We start from the raw sequence: 25,236 nt of genomic DNA on the forward strand, positions 1-25,236 counted from the left end.
TACGAAGAACTGACTCACTGGAAAAGACCCTGACACTGGGAAAGATTGAAGGTAGGAGGAGAAGGGGAAGACAGAGGATGAGATGGTTGGATGGCATCACCAACTTGATGGACATGAGTTTGAGAAAGCTCCAGGAGCTGGTGAGGAACAGGAAAGCCTGGCGTGCTGCGGCCATGGGGTCGCAAAGAGTCATACAGGACTGAGCGACAGAACTGAACTGAACTGATAATTTTCATTCTGCAATTGTACCACTGCACATAGAAAATCTGCTCATCCTTTGTAGCCATGTTTACCAAGTAAACAGCTTTCCTGGGTGAAGAAAAGTTCTCCAGTTGGACATGAAATCTCTAATCTACTCCTAAGAAAAAAAACTTCAAACTGCATTCCATTTCCTAAACTAATGATTTTAAAGTTTTAAACATAAAAAATGGTTTGATGTTATGAAATTGAGTATACCTTATGAATTTGTTATCACCAAATATATATGGTAAGAAACAAAGTGAAAACAAGACTTTACCACCAGAGGGACCGTACAGTGACAGTACAATGACAAGAACCAGAAAGAGAACTAAGTAACAATGAGCGTCTGCCATGCTCCACATTCTATCAGGAATTTCATATTTTATCATTTATTCCTCTCTTACGTAGCCAACCTTTAATTATCCTCCAATGGTGAAGAGCTAAATCATAAATACATTATCCCATAAATAAAAGACCCATTTTCATTACTAACTTAAACCTCATTATATAAGAAAATATGTATTAATATGTAATATGTCAGGTGATAGCAACTTATAACAGTAAGCTAAAGAAGAAGTGGGCTTTCCTGGTCGCTCAGTGGTAAAGAATCCACCTGACAGTGCAGGAGACAGGTTCAATCTCTGGGTCAGGAAGATCCCCTGGAGAAAGTAAGTGAAAGCATTAGACACTCAGTCGTGTCTGACTCTTTGTGATCCTATGGACTGTAAATTGCTAAGCTCCTCTATCCATGGAATTCCCCATGCAAAAATACTGGAGTGGGTTGCTATTCCCTTCTTGGATCTTGCTGATCCAGGGGGTCATCTTGCAAGTCTATGGGGTCACAGAAGAGTTGGACACGACTTAGCAACTAAACAAAAAGAAAAGGAGAATCAGATGATTTTAAGTGACTGAAGATGATTACACCATCAGAACCCTGGATACAAACTTTGCCTTTGACAGCCTTCATTTTCTTTTTCTGCAAAGTTAATCTATCTCCTGATTTACCTGTTCCCATTAACCCTATTCCTTTACACCTTCACATTCCAGGGAATAAAGATCCTAACTTCTTTTAGATAACCAACCATTGACAGCCTCTTATTTGCCTGTTAGCTGTATTTCAGAGGTTTACTACACCTACAAAAACTGCATTGTAAGAATAACTAGATTTCTAGATCAGTTCATAAGAGCCTATTTAACATACATGGAGCTGAAAAGCTGTGGATCTTACCATAATAAACAATAGAAAAGTAATACGATGCTAGTAATGAGACAAAACACAGGTTATCTTCTTCCCCCAAGTGGCCTGGTAACTACTGGTGGGTTGCATTACCCTGGTACATCCCCCGCCCCCACCAAACACCTCGTCTCCAGTGTTTTCTCATCAATTTTAGACTTCATATATACTCTATTCCTCATTGTTTTTCAACCAAAAAGAGGGAGGAGGGATAGTTTCACTTAACACTCTTCCCTAGTTAATTTCATAAAATGAAAAGAATTAGGAAGGCACTTTGTCAGCAAAGAGGCTAAGGGTAAAGAGAGGTAACTCCCTCTTTTACCAGAGATTAACGTGAATAAAAAAAAGAAAAAGAAAGACAGTGAAGTCGCTCAGTAGTGTCCAACTCTTTGTGACTCCATGGACTGTAGCCTACCAGGCTTCTCCGTACATGGGATTTTCCAGGCAAGAGTACTGGAGTGGGTTGCCATTTCCTTCTCCAGGGGATCTTCTTGACCCAGGGATCAAACCTGGGTCTCCCGCATTGCAGGCAGACGCTTTACCCTCTGAACCACCCTACAGACTGTACGTCAGATATACGATTTATTAGCTCTGTGTCTTTGAATAAGTTTCTTTACACCCCTAAGTCTCAGTCCCCTCATCTGTACAATAGGAGTGGTAGTACTATAACAGCTATCTGCCCAGCATCCCTTCACCTCTTTCCTTTGGGGAACTACCTCCAGCCCCACTACCTATTCCATATGGCTTTGATAAAGCTCCCCACCAACTAGATGGGTATGTACCAGGTCAGGACAACTAAGAGTACCTCCAAGCACAAAGTTAGTCCAGAAATGGGCCATGACACAACAAGGCCAATTGAGGTCCTTTTCTTGAAACATGGAGGGGGCAGGGTTGCCCAGCTGTAATGAAGTAAGCCTGAAGCCACCATACAGTGTTTTCCAATATGTGCAGAACATCTATCTGCAAAAGAAAAGACTGAAGAAATGAGAGAAGAATTCCTGGTAACATCTAAGTCCCTGGCTCCACCCAACTAGGAATCTGGCCTATCCTTCAGAATACCCTTTTTTGCTTAAGCAAGTGTGAGTTGTGTTTTTGCCCTTGACAATGGGCAAAGTTCTATTTAATAGCCATTCACAGAGTAGCTGCAAAATTTAATGAAAAGCACAGTAAGTGCCCTACATACAAACCTTCAAGTTGCAAACTTTCAAAGATGCAAACGTGTTTGCATGTCTAATCACGTAAGTTAGTTCACACGTCTGGCACACAATGTCACGTGCATGCATCCTCTACAAGTGGGTCGGCTTCTGTGTAGTTTAGAGTACAGTATTATAGTATCTTTACTTCAAGCTGAGGATGTCCAGAAGCAAGCATAAAAGCAGTGGTATATAGCTGATTGTGTTAGCTGGGTACCTAGGCTAACTTTACTGGACTTACAAACATGCTCTCAGAATGCAACTCATTCACGTGTAGGGGAGCTACTGTAACTAACGCGCCTGGCAACTGCAGGTACTTACTAACTGGTTCATTGATGAAGTTGTTACTCCTATAATCAGAAAGTACAACCAAAGTATGAAAGGAATCCCGGAAATAAAAACAAAAAGGTAGATAAGTCTAAGACAGCATTCCTGGTTGGTAGCAGCAGTTTGGGGACAAATATGAAGAAAGTGACTCCACAGGTAAGGAGAGAACCTATGAAGTTCACAGCCAATATCAGACTTCAAATGAATTTGCTATGAAAGAACTAAGGAATTTCACTTCTTGCACTAAACTCACCTCAGAGTATGACTGACTTTCCAAAGGTTTGTCTTTTCATGAGATCAGTGTCTCAATGTTTAAAGAGATTTCAAAATGTACAACTATACTTTTTAAACATCTAAAGCCAATTTCAAAGTTTCGAGATTTCATAAAATACAACTTAATTTCCATATGGTTAATAATTATTGTGTGAGTCACTGTTGTTCCCTAAGTAGTAATATAAGTTTATCTATTAAACACTATAATTTAAGGAAGGTATCCTTCAATTAATAAAACAGATGAATTCCTTAAAATTTTATACAGAGAATTATACTATCACTATGCAATGGGAAAAGAAATCACAAAACTGGGTTATACACTCCCCACCCCACCCTGATCAGTCAAGTTGAAGAATTAAAAGAAAATGAAGACTTAACTCCACTGCACTCTGACTGCTGCCATACTGCACAACCACCCCTTATGTAGCAGCTACTATGATATATGCATGGCACTGTGTCACCACAAGCCAGGCTCCACAGAACGTGCACCATTAGCTGAACTGCATTATTCAGGTACTACAATCTGTTGAAATTTATCTTTTATCCAATACATAGGGGGAGAAAATTAAAATAATTTTCTCATTTTAAATGTTACTCACCTACTTTTCTTCCTTAAAACTTTGAACTTCCTCTACCTATTCAACTAGAATCTAAGGTGAGGTACCATCTGATTTAGCACATTATTTGACACTTAGTTTGGCTTCTCAGGGGTATTCTGCAAAGAGCACTTCAATTTCTGTACAAATCTAAAAACCACAATGCTTAAAGGTGAGGAATCAAAAATAATACAAGCCAGGGCAGGTCAATTATCTCAGTGAGTTACAACCTAGTTTTAGAGAGTGGATATAGAAATTCTAAAAAATATTAATAAAAAAAATGCTGAAAAGGTCAGTCAACAAGTTCTACAGGCAATCTGTGAAGGGAGTGAGGTTACTAGAGAAATCAAACGGTAGTAATGAGGCAGGTGACTCAAAAGACACAGGCTATAGGCGGAGCTTTGAAAGAAAGAGAAGTATTTAGAAATACGGCTAAGAAACTGCAGAGTGTTGCCAGTTTCACGTTGTGCTGCAACTACTACTATAGATCTTTGGGTTTTACCTGGCAAACTCATGGAGGTTAGAAAAAGAGGTGTCATGTGAGAATTTTAAATATGTCGGGTAACACAGCAATTTCCAATTTTATGTATTTCAGGCTAAATTTGTTGTCATACTGTATAAAAACCTCAATGAACTAGAAACCAACTAACAAGACTTCTAATCAGTGAAAGAAAATATATGAAATCCAGGCTGTTAGGAACTAGAACTAAAAATTCTCTGTTATTAAAACCTTTCTTAAAACTTGGCTATAAAAATACACAAAGAGGTTTTTCTATATGTGGTTCTGGGGGCCATGTAACATATTTATTCCTTTAGACATTTCTAAATTATATTCTTAGATCAGGCTGATTAGACCTCTGCTGATTCACCTGACTCCTAAACTCGCTAATAAATTGCTTTTTGCATCAAGCTATTTGCTTACACTAAGGAATATTATAAGAAAAATCATAGAAAGCTCATGGTATGGCTGCTGGAAGAATACTACCCAAATTCTGTCTCTCTTTATGTACATCAGGTTTCAATAACATGAGAAGCAATGTTTTTACGCAATGGAACCTGTGAATCCCATAAATGACCCATTATCCCCCTTTGTTTTGGCCTCAAAGAAGTTCAGAACAATGTTTGTAGCCTTTTTCTAAAAAAATTAATGGACTATGTAGCTTGCATCTCTAGAAGGATACATTACTTCAGTTTATTACTCTATCTTTATTTTTTCTTTCATATGATTCTTTTACCTGTACTCTTGAATTTTTTTTAATTGCCTCACATCCTTTGTGGAATAACATGGGTGCAAATAAATAATACAAAATCTAGAATTCACAACAATTAAACAGCATTGAGCACTGGAAGAATGCTAAAATTTCACCACATTCTACTCTCCTTTTAAGCCAACAAGGTAGAGGAACAAAAAACATTTGCAAACAAGCATTTGGTTTCTTTAGAGTCCAGGATATCTGCCAGAATTAATACATATTCAAACCAATCTGTCTTGGCAGTATACAACAACTGGAACTCAGGATGATAAACCCAGGGCACAAAAAGAGCCTATGAAATATTGTAAGGTTTCAGGCTTTTTCTTCAAAATATAGAAGTAGACTAAGATATCATTTTAGATATATTTTAACCACCATGACCACCACATTTTCTAGCTAAAACTCTAAGAAAGACCAAGTAAAGACAATGCTCATTATCCCAGGTAACCCAAGCAAATATGGACCTTCTGTAAGGTTCTCTTCTGGGCCTCTCTGAAACTCAGTGGGCATGTCTACCCTCACAGTTTCAGTTTCTATGTAAATAACAAAAAAAATCTCTCTACCACTTCAACTGAATGCCTTGTTATAACCTCAAGTAAAATGATCAAAATGGAGCTTCACTGTCTCCCTCTTCTTCCTCACCACATAAGCAACCCTTTTCAAAGATCTCATTTTGTCCTATTCCAAGTCAACTTCGTCCCTTTCTTCTCTTCCTCTCTGATATTCTATCTTATCAGGCTTAACCATTTCTTCTTCTGAAGTATCTTTCTGGTTGGCATTTTCTTTTTCATTTGCACTTTTATGTTACTAGTTCAGGCCCTAATTACAAGTTGACTTCTCTCCTCTGCTCAGACTTTCCATTTCACCCTATATTTCACTGTCTCAGCATTGTTTTTTATAAAGCCATTTTCCTCAAACTTGCAATAAGTTTCCTAAACTTATTACATCATCAAAGTGACATCCCTAGACCTGAACTTTCAGGGAAATCTAGGATATGGCCCCATACTAATTATCTCACATTTCCCATAACTATCCCTAAATCACCATTCACTACTCCAGGCCAGGTTAATGCACCTACCACACTTTGATCTTCATCCCCAGCATTCATAAGACTGTCGTCTTTCATGTCTTCTAGATCTCTGTTCAAATGTCACCCTCTCAGAGAGGCCCTTGACCACCAAAAAGTCACTATCCCTCTGCTCATTATTTATTGGGCACTACGTCAATAAATAATAATGATGAGCACTATCTCCTATCACTAGGATATAAATCTTGTAAGTTCTTTGAGGGCTGCTATTGGGTATGATTTTTTTATATTTCCCATGAAAGTTTTCCTGGACATGTAAGAACACCAATAAATACCTAATGATCAGTTTACAAGACAGAATATCTGCCATCTGTAAAAATATAAAATTTACTAAAGCCAGACATAAACACAGAGAAACTACAAAAACGGTAATGACATAATAAATATTATTTAGTATAAGTTCAGAATCACATCATTTTTGACTTGAAAAGTTTTCCTAAACTAATCAAACACTTAATTTCTATTTCAACAACTAAAATTTCATTAAAATGACAACCACTAAGCAAATGATTCTAAGGGAGCAAGCTGAAGTCTTACTTAATGTTATAACGTCCAGTTTTCAGTGTACATCTATCAGGAAGCTGAGCCAGTTTTCTTGAGAGCATTTTAAAATACTTTCTGCACTCCTGCATGCCTGTGCCTTGTTCATAGTCAGTAGAAGCAGAAAGTGGCAGTCCATCTCTGACACGAATGACTGAGGCAGATAAAATCATAGACATTTCCACCAGCAGAGAAGATCTGAAACAAATTAACAATTTGGGTTAGGTAAGAAATTAAGCCCAAGGCTGATAAACAGTGCAAAAATATGCAACTCACTAATAATCAAAGACATACTAATTAAAGCAATGACATATCATACTTTCTTTCACAAATTAGTTGTTAAAAAAAAACCACTTGCTTCCTTCTGGAATTTCTGTAAGTATACATGGAAATAAATATTGGAATAAACAGCACTGTGAAAACAATTTGGTGATGCTCAACAAGAGTTTAGAAAGACATGCCCTTTGACCACAATAAATATACATCCCTCTCTCTCTCTCTCTCTCTCTCTCTCTCCCCTTATCCTAAAGAAAATAATCAGATTTAGAAAAAAATTTTAACAGAAAGACATTTTTCTCATAGAAAGAACTGAAAATAACCTAGACATTCAACAACAGGGGGATGGTTAAACAAATTACTGGTACACCCCATAATGGAATATAATGCAACTAAAAGTTATGTTTGTTAAGAACAGTTTAATGATATGGTAAAATGTTTATATGTTAGGTATTAAAAAAGCAGGATCAAAACTGTATATGTTGTTTTCCATAAAGACAAAGAAAAGGAAGAAGGGAGGGATAAATGGCAAAATAGATAATGGAAGGAAACATGACAAAATCAGAATGCTCATTTCCAAGAAACAGTATTATGGGTAACAGTTACTTTATAATTTCCTAAGTCTCCGCAATATTCCACAATGGGAATATATTATTTTTATAATCAGATAAATGTTTTATAAAAATAAGTCTTAAAGCTAAAGGAATACTAATCAATGCTGTTCTCAATCTTTTTACCAGAAAGCAAATCACAATGTATGGATGTGAGAGTGATGTATGGATGTGAGAGTGGACTATAAAGAAAGCTGAGCACTGAAGAATTGATGCTTTTGAACTGTGGTGTTGGAGAAGACTCTTGAGAGTCCCTTGGACTGCAAGGAGATCCAACCAGTCCATCCTAAAGGAGATCAGTCCTGGGTGTTCATTGGAAGGACTGATGCTGAAGCTGAAACTCCAATATTTTCGCGATCTGATTCGAAGAACTGACTCATTTGAAAAGACCCTGATGCTGGGAAAGATGGACGGCGGGAGAAGGGGACGACAGAGGATGAGATGGTTGGATGGCATCACCAACTCAATGGACATGAGTCTGAGTAAACTCCGGGAGTTGGTGATGGACAGGGAGGCCTGGTGTGCTGCAGTCCATGGGGTCACAAAGAGTCGGACACAACTGAGCAACTGAACTGACTAAATCATAATGACCTGTTTTATTATATTCTAATCATGCTTTACAAAAATAAATAAAAGACCATAGGTTTATACAAGTCTGAAAGAAATCAGGTAAACAGTCAAACTTTGATAAAATACACACATACACAGTGGTTCTCAAATTTTAGCCTGTATCAAAACCACTTGAATTTTTATTAGAAATGCAGATTTCTGGGTCCTCCCCTCAAAAAATTCTAATCCACTGACTATGGAGTGCAGCTTGAGCATTTTCTATTTTAAGCAAATTTCCCAAGTAATTACTATGCTTATCTAAGGACCATACTTTGAAAAAAATTGAATTACAACATGTTCAGTTCAGTCGCTCAGTCGTGTCTGACTCTTTGCAACCCCATGATCTGCAGCACATAGGCCTCCCTGTCCATCACCAACTCCCAGAGTTCACTCAAACTCACGTTCATCGAGTCGGTGATGCCATTCAACTATCTCATCCTCTGTCGTCCCCTTCTCCTCCTGCCAATCCCTCCCAGCATCAGACTCTTTTCCAATGAGTCAACTCTTCACATAAGGTGGCCAAAGTACGGGAGTTTCAGCTTTAGCATCATTCCTTCCAAAGAACACCCAGGGCTGATCTCCTTTAGAATGGACTGGTTGGATCTCCTTGCAGTCCAAGGGACTCTCAAGAGTCTTCTCCAACACCACAGTTCAAAAGCATCAATTCTTCGATGCTCAGCTTTCTTCACAGTCCAACTCTCACATCCTTACATATCCACTGGAAAAACCATAGCCTTGACTAGACAGACCTTTGTTGGCAAAGTAATGTCTCTGCTTTTCAATATGCTATCTAGGTTGGTCATAACTTTCCTTCCAAGGAGTAAGCATCTTTTAATTTCATGGCTGCAGTCACCATCTGTAGTGATTTTGGAGCCCAGAAAACTAAAGTCTGACACTGTTTCCACTGTTTCCCCATCTATTTCCCATGAAGTGATGGGACCGGATGCCATGATCTTCGTTTTCTGAATGTTGAGCTTTAAGCCAACTTTTTCACTCTCCTCTTTCACTTTCATCAAGAGGCTTTTTAGTTCCTCTTCACTTTCTGCCATAAGGGTGGTGTCATCTGCATATCTGAGGTTATTGATATTTCTCCTGGCAATTTTGTTTCCAGCTTGTGCTTCCAGCCCAGCGTTTCTCATGATGTACTCTGCATAGAAGTTAAATAAGCAGGCTGACAATATACAGCCTTGACATACTCCTTTTCCTATTTGGAACCAGTCTGTTAGCAGTCTAAAATTAAGTGATAACTCCTTCTTGCCAGGTCATAGAGCATAATGCCACTAAATATGTCTCCTTCACTAGCAGCAGTAAAATTGAAAAATTTGGTAACAATGTCATAGGCTTTTTTCAAGATAATATATCTCAGAGACTAAATTAATCCTTACCTAATCAACTTAGTTCAATATTATCTCGCTCCAAAAATGAAAAACTGAGTTAGTAATATATCAAACAATGACAAAGAAAATCAATTGGTACCAAGTTTGGAAACCAGGGGCCCCTAATTTTTGTCGCTATGTCAAGTCGAAATCTGAGTGCCCAATCATGATGATAATTGATAACAAAACTTAACCCAAATATAAAGTTAATACATTAAATTTACTTCCCCCTTTACCTCTATTCATGAGGGAATGAGAGGAAAAGCTAGGTATTAATATGTCATTATCCTTTAATATTTTTCTTTTCCATTTATTTGAAAGAAAAAAAAAAAAAAAAACCCAGCAGGAATTAAATTAGTCTTTACCATAATGGAATCTTCAAACAAAAGTTCCAACATGACATATCCAAATCATTTTTTGTCTTCCTATTCAACCAGCTCCTTTTTCCTTCTGAAGGCAGTAGCAAAAGAAAGCTGGGATCAAGGGATAATGTCTATACTATCAATCTCTTTTTAAAGTTGTTACATTTATTAAACCACAATTGTAACATTTAGCCTAAGTGTAAGAAATTAGGAAAATGGCTTACTTTATACCCTTACAATTTATGATTTAAACAGAAAATTTCATCTTTCCACAAGTATACTGAAACGCAAGGACCACTCTAGGAGTTAACATGAGGGCAGGATTGTGACTTACAGTTTCCAAACATCCATATTCTTAGTACTGTTTAAAAGAAACTGCATTCTTTATGTTTGCTCTTTCTAGATTCTCAACAGAAATATTAGGAATAAGCTTTACTATACAGTGCCAGGAGAAGGCAATAGCACCCCACTCCAGTACTCTTGCCTGGAAAATCCCATGGACAGAGGAGCCTGATGGGCTGCAGTCCATGGGGTCGCTGAGAGTCGGACACGACTGAGCGACTTCACTTTCACTTTTCACTTTCATGCATTGGAGAAGGAAATGGCAACCCATTCCAGTGTTCTTGCCTGGAGAATCCCAGGGATGGGGGAGCCTGGTGGGCTGCCGTCTCTGGGGTCGCACAGAGTCGGACATGACTGAAGCGACTTAGCAGCAGCAGCATACAGTGCCAACTTTCACATAATCTTCAAAGCTACTCTTTTCTTTTTTATGACTTAAAAGACAAAAATGTATGATTCATACTTCCTAAAAGAATACCAACCTAGTTAAGTTCCATTCATTTAACAAACATTTATTATTTATGCCAGGGGCTATGTTAGACATTAGGAATAGATAGTTCCTACCATGGAGAAGCAGCAGTCCAGAATTAAAGAAATTCAGATGGAAAGAGCAAACATAACAAAAGCTATATTGCCAACTGCCTTACTAACTAGAAAACTACAGTTACACAAACTTGCCTTTCAGATATTCCTAATATACAGTTTTAGGCTTGTAACCAAAAGCACAACAGCAGTGACATTCCCTTTCTAAATTCTTGAAAGGTTTTCAGAGAACTACTTCAATAGATCTACTGATAAGATTTCTCTGAGGAGAAAAAATTAAACCTCTTCCTTAAATTCTTCAAGAGATGGCAATACCAGACAACCTGAGCTGCCTCTTGAGAAAACTATATGCAGATCAGGAAGCAACAGTTAGAACTGGACATGAAACAACAGACTGGTTCCAAATAGGAAAAGGAGTACGTCAAGACTGCTTGAGGTATTTGTCAATATTGTCAGCCTGCTTATTTAACTTCTATGCAGAGTACATCATGAGAAACGCTGGGCTGGAAGAAGCACAAGCTGGAATCAAAATTGCCAGGAGAAATATCAATAACCTCAGATATGCAGATGACACCACCCTTATGGCAGAAAGTGAAGAGGAACTAAAAAGCCTCTTGATGAAAGTGAAAGAGGAGAGTGAAAAAGTTGGCTTAAAGCTCAACATTCAGAAAACGAAGATCATGGCATCCGGTCCCATCACTTCATGGGAAATAGATGGGGAAACAGTGGAAACAGCGTCAGACTTTAGTTTTCTGGGCTCCAAAATCACTGCAGATGGTGACTGCAGCCATGAAATTAAAAGATGCTTACTCCTTGGAAGGAAAGTTATGACCAACCTAGATAGCATATTGAAAAGCAGAGACATTACTTTGCCAACAAAGGTCTGTCTAGTCAAGGCTATGGTTTTTCCAGTGGATATGTAAGGATGTGAGAGTTGGACTGTGAAGAAAGCTGAGCATCGAAGAATTGATGCTTTTGAACTGTGGTGTTGGAGAAGACTCTTGAGAGTCCCTTGGACTGCAAGGAGATCCAACCAGTTCATTCTAAAGGAGATCAGCCCTGGGTGTTCTTTGGAAGGAATGATGCTAAAGCTGAAACTCCCGTACTTTGGCCACCTTATGTGAAGAGTTGACTCATTGGAAAAGAGTCTGATGCTGGGAGGGATTGGCAGGAGGAAAAGGGGACGACAGAGGATGAGATGGCTGGATGGCATCACCGACTCGATGGACGTTGAGTTTGAGTGAACTCTGGGAGATGGTGATGGACAGAGAGGCCTGGCATGCTGCGATTCATGGGGTCGCAAAGAGTCAGACACGACTGAGCAACTGAACTGAACTGAACTGAACTTCAGAGTCATTTAACCTAGCATTCAAACCAGCAAACTAACAAAAGAAATTGGGATGACTGTCAGTGAACAATACGAGGCTTGACTAATTTGTAGAGACTTTAGTCACCTTCAGTTCAGTTCAGTCACGTCCAACTCTTTGGATTAGCAATCTTTCCTTTATTACCTCAATAAATACACCCCACCTTTTTTCTTTTTACCTTGAATTCTTAATACAGTTCCTTAAACATACACACACTCCAATCTTAATCTGGACTGTAGCAGTAGAAAAAGGAATCTGTTCACATTAAGGCCAAGCTTGGGTTAGGATACCCTTAAAGTCTAGCAAAGTAGTGACTGGAGAAAACATGGAAAAGCTAGTGGGAACTGAGAAAAGGGAGAGGTTAAGACACTTGCATGGGAAGATTCAAGAGCAGTATTTTAATTGGGGTTATAGATACATTTTTAGGACACTGGTCCATTCTCCCTCACCTTTAACAGGAAAAAAACAAGTATCATATGCCTTTACACCACATCAGAAAACTGATAGGAAATCTGAGTGCTGGCTTATATATTCTTTGCCCAATAGCAACTGCTAGAGGAAACATTTCCACAATACCAAACTCCTACAGCAGTGGTTAGCAAGCAGCCTTTTAGACCCAAAACAACAAGACACTGGCCTCTCTTCTTTAGAATGTTGTAGGGTAATGACTGTGGGTCCAAGGTTCCAGGAAGGCAATCTCTCAAAAGTAATAAACAAAACCCAACACGTAAGTATATTTTATATCTACTTTCCAGCAAGATGCTTTCAAAATGCCACTTTTAAGGAAAAAAAAAATTTCATAATAGATTAATCACTCATACTTTTAGTCTGTTATTTCCCAAACTTCTGTCATCCAAGTACCATTTTCAGAAGTCATATTACCATATCTGCATCCCACCTGTACTATTTTTTACCTAATACAGGTCTTTCAATTGATTTACTTTTTGCCCTATGCTTAGCAATAGCATCTATGAAATCAGTTTTGAGGTGTTAGGTTTTCCTCCTAATTTAAATTAAAATATATAAAGAACTTTTGTCTCATCAAACATATGTGGGAAAATTTTTACAGAATTTCTTTTATGTTTATCTGCTTATCATTCGAATTATCTTACCTATCTTAACTTACCAAAGTTTGGGAAACACTAATTTGGTACATACTGTTTTATTAAAAGTACTAGCTGAAGATCTGTCTCTCTCCTTTTGACTCCCCCTCTTCTCCTGGTCACCTCTATCTCCTTCCTCCCTCTTCTCTTCTCTATGTAACTCTGTGAACCTCTCTGGGTGTTCCAGGCTGTGGAGAGCACATAGGGAACTGATTACTGGCTAGCTTGCTCTCTCCCCTTTTGATTTCCCCTCTTCTCCTCCTGGTCACCTCTAGCTCCCTCCTCCCTCTTCTCTTCTCCATGTAATTCTGCAAACCTCTCTGGGTGTCCCTCACTGTGGAGAATCTTTTCTCCATTAACCTAGATGTTTTACCATCAGTGTGGTATGGATGGAGAAGTCTTGAGGCTACTGTAAGAATAAGACTGAAAAACCAGAGGCAGAAGGCTTGAATGCAAAACTTGAGAACACCAGAAAACTCCTGACTCCAGGGAACATTAATCGACAAGAGCTCATCCAAAAGCCTCCACGCCTACACTGAAACCAAGCTCCACCCAAGAGCCAACAAGCTTCAGAGCAAGACATACCATGCTAATTCTCCAGCAATGCAGGAACATAGCCCTGAGCATTAATATACAGGCTGCCCAAAGTCACACCAAACCCATAGACACCTCAAAACTCACTACTGGACACTTTATTGCACTCCAGAGAGAAGAAATCCAGCTCCACCCACCAGAACACCGACCCAAGCTTTCCTAATCAGGAAACCTTGACAAGCCACTCGTCCAACCCCACCCACAGGGAGGAACCACAAACTTCCAGCATACAGAAAGGCCACCCCAAACACAGCAATCTAAACAAGACGAAAAGGCAGAGAAATATTCAGCAGGTAAAGGAACATGATAAATGCCCACCAAACCAAACAAAAGAGGAGGAAATAGGGAGTCTACCTGAAAAAGAATTCAGAATAATGATAGTAAAAATGATCCAAATAGTGAAAACAAAATGGAGTTACAGATAAATAGCCTGGAGACAAGGATTCAGATGATGCAAGAAATGTTTAACAAGGACCTAGAAGAAATAAAAAAGAGTCAATCAATAATGAATAGTGCAATAACTGAGATCAAAAACACTCTGGAGAGAACCAACAGTAGAATAACTGAGGCAGAAGATAGGATAAGTGAGGTGGAAGATAGAATGGTAGAAATAAATGAAGCAGAGAGGAAAAAAGAATTTTAAAAAATGAGGACAACTTCAGAGACCTCTGGGACAATGTCAAATGCCCCAACATTTGAATTATAGGAATCCCAGAAGAAGAAGACAAAAAGAAAGGCCATGAGAAAGTAGTTGAGGAGATAATAGTTGAAAACTTCCCTAAAATGGGGAAGGAAATAGCCACCCAAGTCCAAGAAACCCAGAGAGTCCCAAACAGGATAAACCCAAGGTGAAACACCCCAAGACACATATTAATCAAATTAATGAAAATCAAACACAATGAACAAATATTAAAAGTGGCAAGGGAAAAACAACAAATAACACACAAAGGGATTCCCATAAGGATAACAGCTGATCTTTCAATAGAAACTCTTCAGGCCAGAAGCGAATGGCAGGACATACTTAAAGTGATGAAAGAAAATAACCTACAATCCAGATTACTGTACCCAGCAAGGACCTCATTCAAATATGAAGGAAAAATCAAAAGTTTTACAGACAACCAAAAGCTGAGAGAATTCAGCACCACCAAACAAGCTCTTCAACAAATGCTAAAGGATCTTATCTAGACAGGAAACACAGAAAAAGTTTATAAACTCAAACCCCAAACAACAAAGTAAATAGCAATGGGATCATACTTATCAAGAATCACCTTAAATGTAAATGGGTTGAATCCCCCAACCAAAAGACAAAGACTGGCTGAATGGATACAAAAACAAGACCCCTATATATGCTGTATACAAGAGACCCACCTCAAAACAAGGGACACATACAGACTGAAAGTGAAGGACTGGAAAAAGATATTTCACACAAATCAAGACCAAAAGAAAGTAGGAGTAGCAATACTCAAAGTAGGAGTAGCAATACTCAGATAAAATAGACTTTGAAATAAAGGCTGTGAAAAGAGACAAAGGACACTACATAATGATCAAAGGGTCAATCCAAGAAGAAGATATAACAATTATAAATATATATGCACCCAACATAGGAGCACTGCACTATGTAAGGAAAATGCTAACAAGTATGAAAGGGGAAATTAACAACAACACAATAATAGTGGGAGACTTTAATACCCCACTCACACCTATGGATAGATCAACTAAACAGAAAATTAGCAAGGAAACACAAACTTTAAATGATATAATAGGCCAGTTAGACCTAATTGATATCTATAGGACATTTCACCCCAAATCAATGAATTTCACCTTTTTCTCAAGTGCACATGAAACCTTCTCCAGGACAGACCACATCCTGGGCCATAAATCTAGCCTTGGTAAATTAAAAAAAATGGAAATCATTCCAAGCATCTTTTCTGATCACAATGCAGTAAGATTAGATGTCAACTACAGGAAAAAAACTATTAAAAATACAACATATGGAGGCTAAACAACACGCTTCTGAAAAAACAACAAATCACAGAAGAAATCAAAATATGCATAGAAACGATGAAAATGAAAACACAACAACCCAAAACCTATGGAACTCAGTAAAAGCAGTGCCAAGGGGAAGGTTCACAGCAATATAAGCCTACCACAAGAAATAAGAGAAAAGTCAAATAAATAACCTAACTCTATCTGGTAGTCATATATGGATGTGAGAGCTGGACTATAAAGAAAGCTGAGCACCAAAGAACTTATGTTTTTCAACTGTGGTGTTGGAGAAGACTCTTGAGAGTCCCTTGGACTGCAAGGAGATCCAACCAGTCCATCCTAAAGGAGATCAGTCTTGGGTGTTCATTGGAAGGACTGATGTTCAAGCTGAAACTCCAATACTTTGGCCATCTGATGCGAACAGCTGACTCATTTGAAAAGGCCCTGATGCTGGGAAAGATTGAGGGCAGGAGGAGAAGGGGATGACAGAGGATGAGATGGTTGGATGGCATCACTGACTTGATGGACATGAATTTGAGTGAACTCCAGGAGTTGGTGATGGACAGGGAGGCCTGGTGTGCTGCGATTCATGGGGTCACAAACAGTCAGACATGACTGAGCAGAGCTGAACACCTAAAGCAACTGGAAAAGGAGGAAATCTGACTCTTGAGAAATCTGTATGCAGGTCAGGAAGCAACAATTAGAACTGGACATGGAACAACAGATTAGTTCCAAATAGGAAAAGGAGTACGTCAAGACTGTATATTGTCACCCTGTTTATTTAACCTATATGCAGAGTACATCCTGAGAAACGCTGGACTGGAAGAAACACAAGCTGGAATCAAGATTGCTGGGAGAAATATCAATAACCTCAGATATGCAGATGACACCACATTTATGGCAGAAAGTGAAGAGGAACTAAAAAGCCTCTTGATGAAGGTGAAAGTGGAGAGTGAAAAAGTTGGCTTAAAGCTCAACATTCAGAAAACAAAGATCATGGCATCCAGTCCCATCACTTCATGGGAAATAGATGGGGAAACAGTGGAAACAGTGTCAGACTTTAGTTTTCTGGGCTCCAAAATCACTGCAGATGGTGACTGCAGCCATGAAATTAAAAGACACTTACTCCTTGGGAGGAAAGTTATGACCAACCTAGATAGCATATTCAAAAGCAGAGACATTACTTTGCCAACAAAGGTTTGTCTAGTCAAGGCTATGGTTTTTCCTGTGGTCATGTATGGATGTGAGAGTTGGACTGTGAAGAAGGCTGAGCGCTGTAGAATTGATGCTTGTGAACTGTGGTGTTGGAGAAGACTCTTGAGAGTCCCTTGGACTGCAAGGAGATCCAACCAGTCCATTCTGAAGGAGATCAGCCCTGGGATTTCTTTGGAAGGAATGATGCTAAAGCTGAAACTCCAGTACTTTGGCCACCTCATGCGAAGAGTTGACTCATTGGAAAAGACTCTGATGCTGGGAGGGATTGGGGGCAAGAGGAGAAGGGGACGGCAGAGGATGAGATGGCTGGATGGCATCATTGACTTGATGGACGTGAGTCTGAGTGAACTCCGGGAGTTGGTGATGGACAGGGAGGCCTGGCGTGCTGCGATTCATGGGGTTGCAAAGAGTCGGACACGACTGAGCGACTGATCTGATCCGATCTGATCTGAGTTAGTAAAAGGAAAGAAATCATAAAAATTAGGGCAGAAATAAATGAAAAAGAAACAAAGGCGACCATAGCAAAAATCAACAAAGCTAAAAGCTGGTTATTTGAGAGGATAAATGAAATAGACAAACCATTAGCCAGATTCATCAAGAAAAAAGGGAGAAGAATCAAATCAATAAAATTAGAAATGAAAATAGAGAAATCACAACAGACAACACAGAAATACAAAGGATCATAAGAGACTATTATCAGCAACTATATACTAATAAAATGGACAACTTGGAAGAAATGGAAAAATTCTTAGAAAAGTATAACTTTCCAAAACTGAACCAGGAAGAAATAGAAATTTAAACAGGTCCATCTCAAGCACGGAAATCAAAAGTGTAATCATAAATCTTCAAGCAAACAAAAGCCCAGGACCAGACAGCTTCACAGCTGAATTCTAACAAAAATTTAAAGAAGTGCTAACACCTACCCTACTCAAACTCTTCCAGAAAATTGCAGAAGAAGGTAAACTTCCAAACTCATTCTATGAGGCCACCATCACCCTAATACCAAAACCAGACAAAGAATGCCACAAAAAAAGGAAACTACAGGCCAATATCACTGATGAACATAGATGTAAAAATCCTTAACAAAATTCTAGCAAACAGAATTTAACAACATATTAAAAAGATCATACATCATGACCAAGTGGGGTTTATCCCAGGGATGCAAGGATTCTTTAAAATCCACAAATCAATCAATGTAATACACCACATTAACAAATTGAAAGATAAAAACCATATGATTATCTCAATAGATGCAGAGAAAGCCTTTGACAAAATTCAACATCCATTTATGATAAAAACTCTCCAGAAAGCAGGAATAGAAGGAACATACCTCAAGATAATAAAAGCCATATATGATAAACCCACAGCAAACATTATCCTCAATGGTGAAAAATTGAAAGCATTTCCCCTAAAGTCAGGAACAAGACAAGGGTGCCCACTCTCACCACAGTTTTGGAAGTTTTAGCCACAACAATCAGAGAAGAAAAAGAAATAAAAGGAATCCAGATTGGAAAAGAAGAAGTAAAACTCTCACTGTTTGCAGATGACATGATCCTCTACATAGAAAACCCTAAAGACTCCATCAGAAAATTACTAGAGCTAATCAATGACTACAGTAAAGTTTCAGGATATAAAATTAACACAGAGAAATCCCTTGCATTCCTATACACTAACAATGAGAAAACAGAAAGAGGAATTAAGGAAACAATTCCATTCACCATTGTAACGAAAAGAATAAAATACTTAGGAATAAATCTACCTAAAGAAACAAAAGACCTATGCATAGAAAACTATAAACACTGATGAAAGAAATCAAAGGTGACACAAATAGATGGAGAAATATACCATGTTCATGGATCAGAAGAATCAATATAGTGAAAATGAGTATACTACCCAAAGGAATCTATAGATGCAATGCAATACCTATCAAGCTACCAACGGTATTTTTCACAGAGCTAGAACAAATAATTTCACAATTTGTATGGAAATACAAAAACCCTCAAATAGCCAAAGCAATCTTGAGAAAGAAGAATGGAACTGGAGGAATCAACCTCCAGTGGAAGTAGACTTCAGGCTCTACTACAAAGCCACAGTCATCAAGACAGTATGGTACTGGCACAAAGACAGAAATATAGATAAATGGAACAAAATAGAAAGCCCAGAGATAAATCCATGCACCTATGGACACCTCATCTTTGACAAAGGAGGCAAGAATATACACTAGAGAAAAGACAATCTCTTTAACAAGTAGTGCTGGGAAAACTGGTCAACCACTTGTAAAAGAATGAAACTAGAACACTTTCTAATGCCAAACACAAAAATAAACTCAAAATGGATTAAAGAGCTAAATGTAAGACCAGAAACTATAAAACTTCTAGATGAAAACATACAAGAATATACAATGGAGAAAAGACAATCTCTTTAACAAGTGGTGCTGAGCACAAGCTGGAATCCAGATTGCCAGGAGAAATATCAATAATCTCAGATATGCAGATGACACCACCCTTATGGCAGAAAGTGAAGAAGAACTAAAGACCCTCTTGAGAAGAGTGAAAAAGTTGGTTTAAAGCTCAACATTCAGAAAACTAAGACCATGGCAGCCAGTCCCATCACTTCATGGCAAATAGCTGGGGAAATAGTGGAAACAGTGGCTGACTTTATTTTGGGGGGCTCCAAAATCACTGCAGATGGTGAATGCAGCCATGAAATTAAAAGACGCTTGCTCCTTGGAAGGAAAGTTGTGACCAACCTAGACAGCATATTAAAAAGCAGAGATATTACTTTGCCAACAAAGGTCCGTCTAGTCAAGGCTATGGTTTCTCCAGTAGTCATGTATGGATGTGAGAGTTGGACTATAAAGAAAGCTGAGCACCGAAGAATTGATGCTTTTGAACTGTGGTGTTGGAGAAGACTCTTGAGAGTCCCTTGGACTGCAAGGAGATCCAACCAGTCCATCCTAAAGGAGATCAGTCCTGGGTGTTCATTGGAAGGACTGATGTTGAAGCTGAAATTCCAATACCTTGGCCACCTGATGTGAAGAGCTGACTCATTTGAAAAGAACCTGATTCTGGGAAAGATTGAGGGCAGAAGGAGAAGGGGATGACAGAGGATGAGATGGTTGGATGGCATCATCGGCTCAATGGACATGGGTTTGGGTAGACTCCGGGAGTTGGTGATGGATAGCGAGGCATGGCGTGCTGCGGTACATAGCGTTGCAGAGTCAGACACGACTGAGTGACTGAACTGAACTGAACTGAAGAGGAAGACATGGGCAAAACACTCTCTGACATAAATCACAGCAGATCCTTTATGACCCACCTCCCAGAGTAATGGAAATAAAAGCAAAAATAGACAAATGTGACCTAATTAAACTTAAAAGCTTTTGCACAATGAAGGAAACTATTAACAAGGTGAAAAGACAGCCTTAAGAATGGGAGAAAATAATAGCAAATGAAACAACTGACAAAAAATTAATCTCAAAAATATACAAGCAGTTCCTGCAGCTCAATTCCAGAAAAATAAACGACCCAATCAAAAAATGGGCCAAAGAACTAAACAGACATTTCTCCAAAGAAGACATACAGATGGCTAACAAATACATGAAAAGATGCTCAATATCACTCATTATCAGAGAAATGCAAATCAAATCCACTATGAGGTATCATCTCATGCCAGTCAGAATGGCTGCGATCCAAAAGTCTACAAGCAATAAATGCTGGAGAGGGTGTGGAGAAAAGGGAACCCTCTTACACTGTTGGTGGGAATGCAAACTAGTACAGTCACTATGGAGAACAGTGTGGAGATTCCTTAAAAAACTGGAAATAGAACTGCCATACGACCCAGCAATCCCACTGCTGGGCATACACACCAAGGAAACCAGAATTGAAAGAGACACGTGTACCCTACTGTTTCATCACAGCACTGTTTACAATAGCCAGGACATGGAAGCAATCTAGATGTCCATCGTCAGACAAATAGATAAGAAAGCTGTGGTACATATACACAATGGAATATTACTCAGCCATTAAAAAGAATACATTTGAATCCATTCTAATGAGATGGATGAAACTGGAGCCTATCATACAGAGTGAAGTAAGCCAGATAGAAAAACACCAATACAGTATACTACTGTATATATATGGAATTTAGAAAGGTGGTAACGACAACCCTATATGCGAGACAGCAAAAGAGACACAGATGTAAAGAGCAGTCTTTTGGACTCTGTGGGAGAAGGCGAGGGTGGGATGATTTGAGAGGGTAGCGCTGAAATGTGTATATTATCATATGTGAAGCGGATCACCAGTCCAGGTTCAATGCATGAGACAGGGTGCTCAGGACTGGTGCACTGGGATGACCCTGGGGGATGGGATGGGGAGGGAGGTGGGAAGGGGGTTCAGGATGGGGAATACATGTGCGCCCGTGGCTGATTCATGTTGATGTCTGGAAAAAACCACTACAATATTGTAAAGTAATTACCCTCCAATTAAAATAAATAAATTTTTTAAAAAGTACTAGCTGAGATCTGGGAACTGGGCTGTAGCTTTGGAGAAAGCTATACTAATTGTGATGCACTGAGTTGGGGGAAGATTGAGTGAAATGAGAAGGACTTCATGCAGCCATAGGTTCGCAGGAAGGCACTTGGGAGATAGAGCCTGAAAAGAGGTGGAAAGGGTACCAAAAACAACCAGAGTTTATTCTGCAACATTACCTGTGCCCCCCACCTTATCAACAGCCTTTGGTATTTTTATTATAGGTACTTGTACTGCATAGTATGCATAGATCATACACACATAGTATGCATAGATCATACACACATCTAGGAAGAAGGCCTTCAATACATACTCAATTGCATCAGTAATTTGTGTAACACCTCACAGTTAACAAAGAGTGAGGGAGGTATAACCTCCATTTTACAGATGAGGAAACCTTCCTCAGCGTCACACTGCTAATGCATGGCAGTATTTAAACCTAAGTCTCTTGTATATCTCTACATCACTGTGCTCCTCCTATAATCAACAAGGGGCAAGGAGCCAGTGATACTGGAATTAGCTACTCATTCTGAAATAACAATTTTTTAAAACCGCTTATATACTATATAGTATAGTATTATAGTTAACAGGGTGTACTATGGAACCAAATTGCCTGGATTCAAAAACTGGCTCTACCGTTTAGTAATTGTGTAAACTTGGGCAAACTTTGTCTTTTTATGCTCAATATCCTCATCTATCAATTTTGACTACCAACAGCACCCATCTCATAGGACTGTTTAAAGATACTAATAGTATCTACCACATAAGAACATGTCAAGGACCTTGCAGACTGAAAGTGTAATATTAAGTGCTTGTTATTATTATTGACTGTCCTCTATTTACCACTTTATACACATTACCTCATTTAAGCCTTCCAATAACCTGTGAGGTAGTTATTATCCGTTCCATTTTATCTCTGAGGAAATTCAAGCCCAGAAAAGTAATCTATTCAATCCTGAAACAAGCAAGTGACAGAATTAAACTCAAGCATAATTCTAACCACACTCTGAAATGTTGCCTCTCAACATATTTAAGCTTCTTACTCAACTACATTGGAGAAGGAAATGGCAACCCACTCCAGTGTTCTTGCCTGGAGAATCCCGGGGACGGGGGAGCCTGGTGGGTTGCAGTCTATGGGGTCGCACAGGGTTGGACACAACTGAAGCGACTTAGCAACAGCAGCAACTCGACTACATGGACAGGAAGGTCAAAAGTACCTGTTTGTTAAGACCTAGACTCATTGGAAAAGAGCCTGATGCTGGGAAAGATTGTAGGCAGGAGGAGAAAGGGACAACAGAGGATGAGATGGTTGGATGGCATCACTGACTCAATGGACATGAGTTTGATCAAGCTCTGGGAGTTGGTGATGGACAGGGAAGCCTGGTGTGCTGCAGTCCATGGAGTCGCAAAGAGTTGGACACAACTAAGCGGCTGAACTGAACTACAGGCTCCATTAATACACCCAGTATAAAATAAAGATTTTTAAGAGTCAATTACGTACACACGGACTTTCCTAGTGGCTCAGATGGTAAATAATCTGTCTGCAATACAGGAGACCCAAGTTTGATCCTTGGGTGGGGAAGACCCCCTGAAGGAGGAATTGGCAACCCACTCCAGTATTCTTGCCTGGAGAATCCTATGGAGAGAAGAGCCTGGTGGGCTACAATCTGTGGGATCACAAAGAGTTAGACACGACTAACATTTTATAATCACTTTATACACACACACACACACACACACAAGCAGTAAACTAATTATGGTTCTCAATACAGGAAATGCCTAGATGCCCCTTAAGTTAGGGTTGTGTTGTGTGCTTGGTTGCTCAGTCCTGTCTGACTTTGCAACTCCATGGACTGCAGCCTGCCAGGCTCCTCTGCCTATGGAATTCTCCAGGCAAGAATACTGGAGTGGGTTGCTATTCCCTTCTCCAGGGGATCTTCCTGACCCAGGGACCAAACCGAAGTCTCCCACGTTGCAGGCAGATTCGTTACCATCTGAGCCACCAGGGAAACCATTATCTTAGCACCTGAACAAATGCAGTAACCTGCACAGGGACTCAGAGAGTTTTAAGTGGCTTTTCCACCTGTTAGCTGGGATCCCATCATCTCCCTCCTGGTGGCTGACACTTCACCCCTAGGCTTTGCCTTGGCTGAAGCAAAGCTTAGAAGGAACTGATTCTCAAGCTTTCCCACTGCCCCAGGTAGATGATCCAGGAAAACTAAAAGGGGTGGGGCGGGGTGGGGGGCGGGCCAAAGCTGCTGTTTTCACTGTCAGAGAGATTAAAGGCAGCTGGGGCTCGGCCTCCTATTCCGGAACCCTCATCTACCTGTCGAGCCAATTGCTTAGGTCTCCCTTATGCCACATCGTTTCCTAAGTGCCATTAACAGGACCTTAGGTTTCTGTGAGCCAACGCGGGCAAATCTCTGGGTTCAATGGTTGAATTAGCATTGAGGTTGAATTACCTCACAAAAAAGCTAAATAACCCTGCCTAAAAGAAAATAGGAAGTGCCATGTCAAGCTCTCTGGGCCATCTAAACAGCCTAGGAGGGCCACCGTGTTTCTGACACCTGGGCGCCAGGGAATGCCGCTTAACCGCTGGCAGCTCAGAGCGACTGTCCCTCCCTCCTCGGCCCCCTGTCCGAGCTGCCCGATATCCCGGCAGGTCAGCCGAAGGGCAACCGCCGTTCGCCCGGCCCCAGTGATCCCTTAAGTTGAAGGGAACGAAGTCCCAGCAATCCCACCCCTCCAAATCTCCACGACTCCGACGACTCCCGCTCCCACGCCACGAACTTAGTTCCCGCCCGGGGTAGGTAGGTCTGTAGTCCCAACGGCGAGAGTCAGGACCGTGGCAGGAGACCAGGAGAGAGAGGGGAGCGGCAGATCAGAGTTCGGGCGACCCCAAGAAGGGAGGAAGGAGGACTGGGAGGGGCCAGGTCGTACCTGTCGAGCCGAGACCCGCCGCTCCGAGTGACGCGCTTCGCAGTGCACTGTGGGGCCGGGGAGTGGCCTCTCCGCGGGGCAGCCCCGCGTGCAACGTGGCTGGCACCCAGCGGGATCAAGCCCCGCCCCCGTTCCTTGCTCAGGCCAATCAGGTTCTGGGGGAAGGACACACTTACCCTCCTCCCCCCGACCCCCGGCCCCGCTCCAGGGGAGATTGACAGCTTTTCACGCTTCTACGCCAAGAGAGTGGCAAGTCCTGGATTGACTGATTATACTGTCCCTGGCAAATTAGGCTGATCTCCCGTCTGCGCCTGTACCTGCACGTAGTTTGTTTCTTAGCGGCCCTGCAGGAAACACTTATCGAAGAAACATGAAAGTCCCCCTCTGAGTGAACAAGAAAAGGACCTGTCCCATTATTACTACGCCCGGGAAGGCATCCAACCTTGACAAAGAAATGCCAGATGCTGTTCCTGCAGTCCATCCCAGCTTTTGCATCGGTCATGCATTATTAAACAAATACTTACTGACTGCATACTATGTGCCAAGCACAGTGTTAGGCATTGGGTTATAGGAGTGAACATAACTTTCGGTGGATATAATGTGTGATAGGAGCAAGAGATGTTAAAGCATAAACATTACGTAA

At 40.2% G+C, this 25,236-nt stretch overlaps 1 protein-coding gene across 7 annotated transcripts in view; it reads right to left on the minus strand.

Moving 5' to 3' along the window:
- SEC22A (SEC22 homolog A, vesicle trafficking protein) overlaps window positions 1-24,622 on the minus strand; it is an 81,683-nt gene extending 57,061 nt beyond the window's left edge. Inside the window, exons 1-4 of one of the 7 annotated variants that reach the window (XM_086402922.1) lie at window positions 24,444-24,622; window positions 23,155-23,320; window positions 22,514-22,608; window positions 6,741-6,941 (exon numbers count right to left, since the gene is read on the minus strand). In XM_086402922.1, coding sequence (XP_086259048.1) covers window positions 6,741-6,941; window positions 22,514-22,518 — 206 coding nt within the window. In that variant the 5' untranslated portion in view covers window positions 22,519-22,608; window positions 23,155-23,320; window positions 24,444-24,622. Of the gene's footprint in view, window positions 1-6,740; window positions 6,942-22,513; window positions 22,609-22,696; window positions 22,844-23,154; window positions 23,321-24,394 lie in introns of those variants that run through there. The other 6 variants (XM_086402894.1, XM_086402904.1, XM_086402913.1 and 3 more) reach the window with 6 other exon arrangements.
- Window positions 24,623-25,236: the final 614 nt, after the last annotated feature.

The sequence above is a fragment of the Bos grunniens genome, chromosome 1 (genome assembly GCF_055505025.1).
Source record: "Bos grunniens cultivar Pamir isolate PY7600 chromosome 1, Bosgru_T2T1.0, whole genome shotgun sequence".
Classification (NCBI taxonomy): domain Eukaryota; kingdom Metazoa; phylum Chordata; class Mammalia; order Artiodactyla; family Bovidae; genus Bos; species Bos grunniens.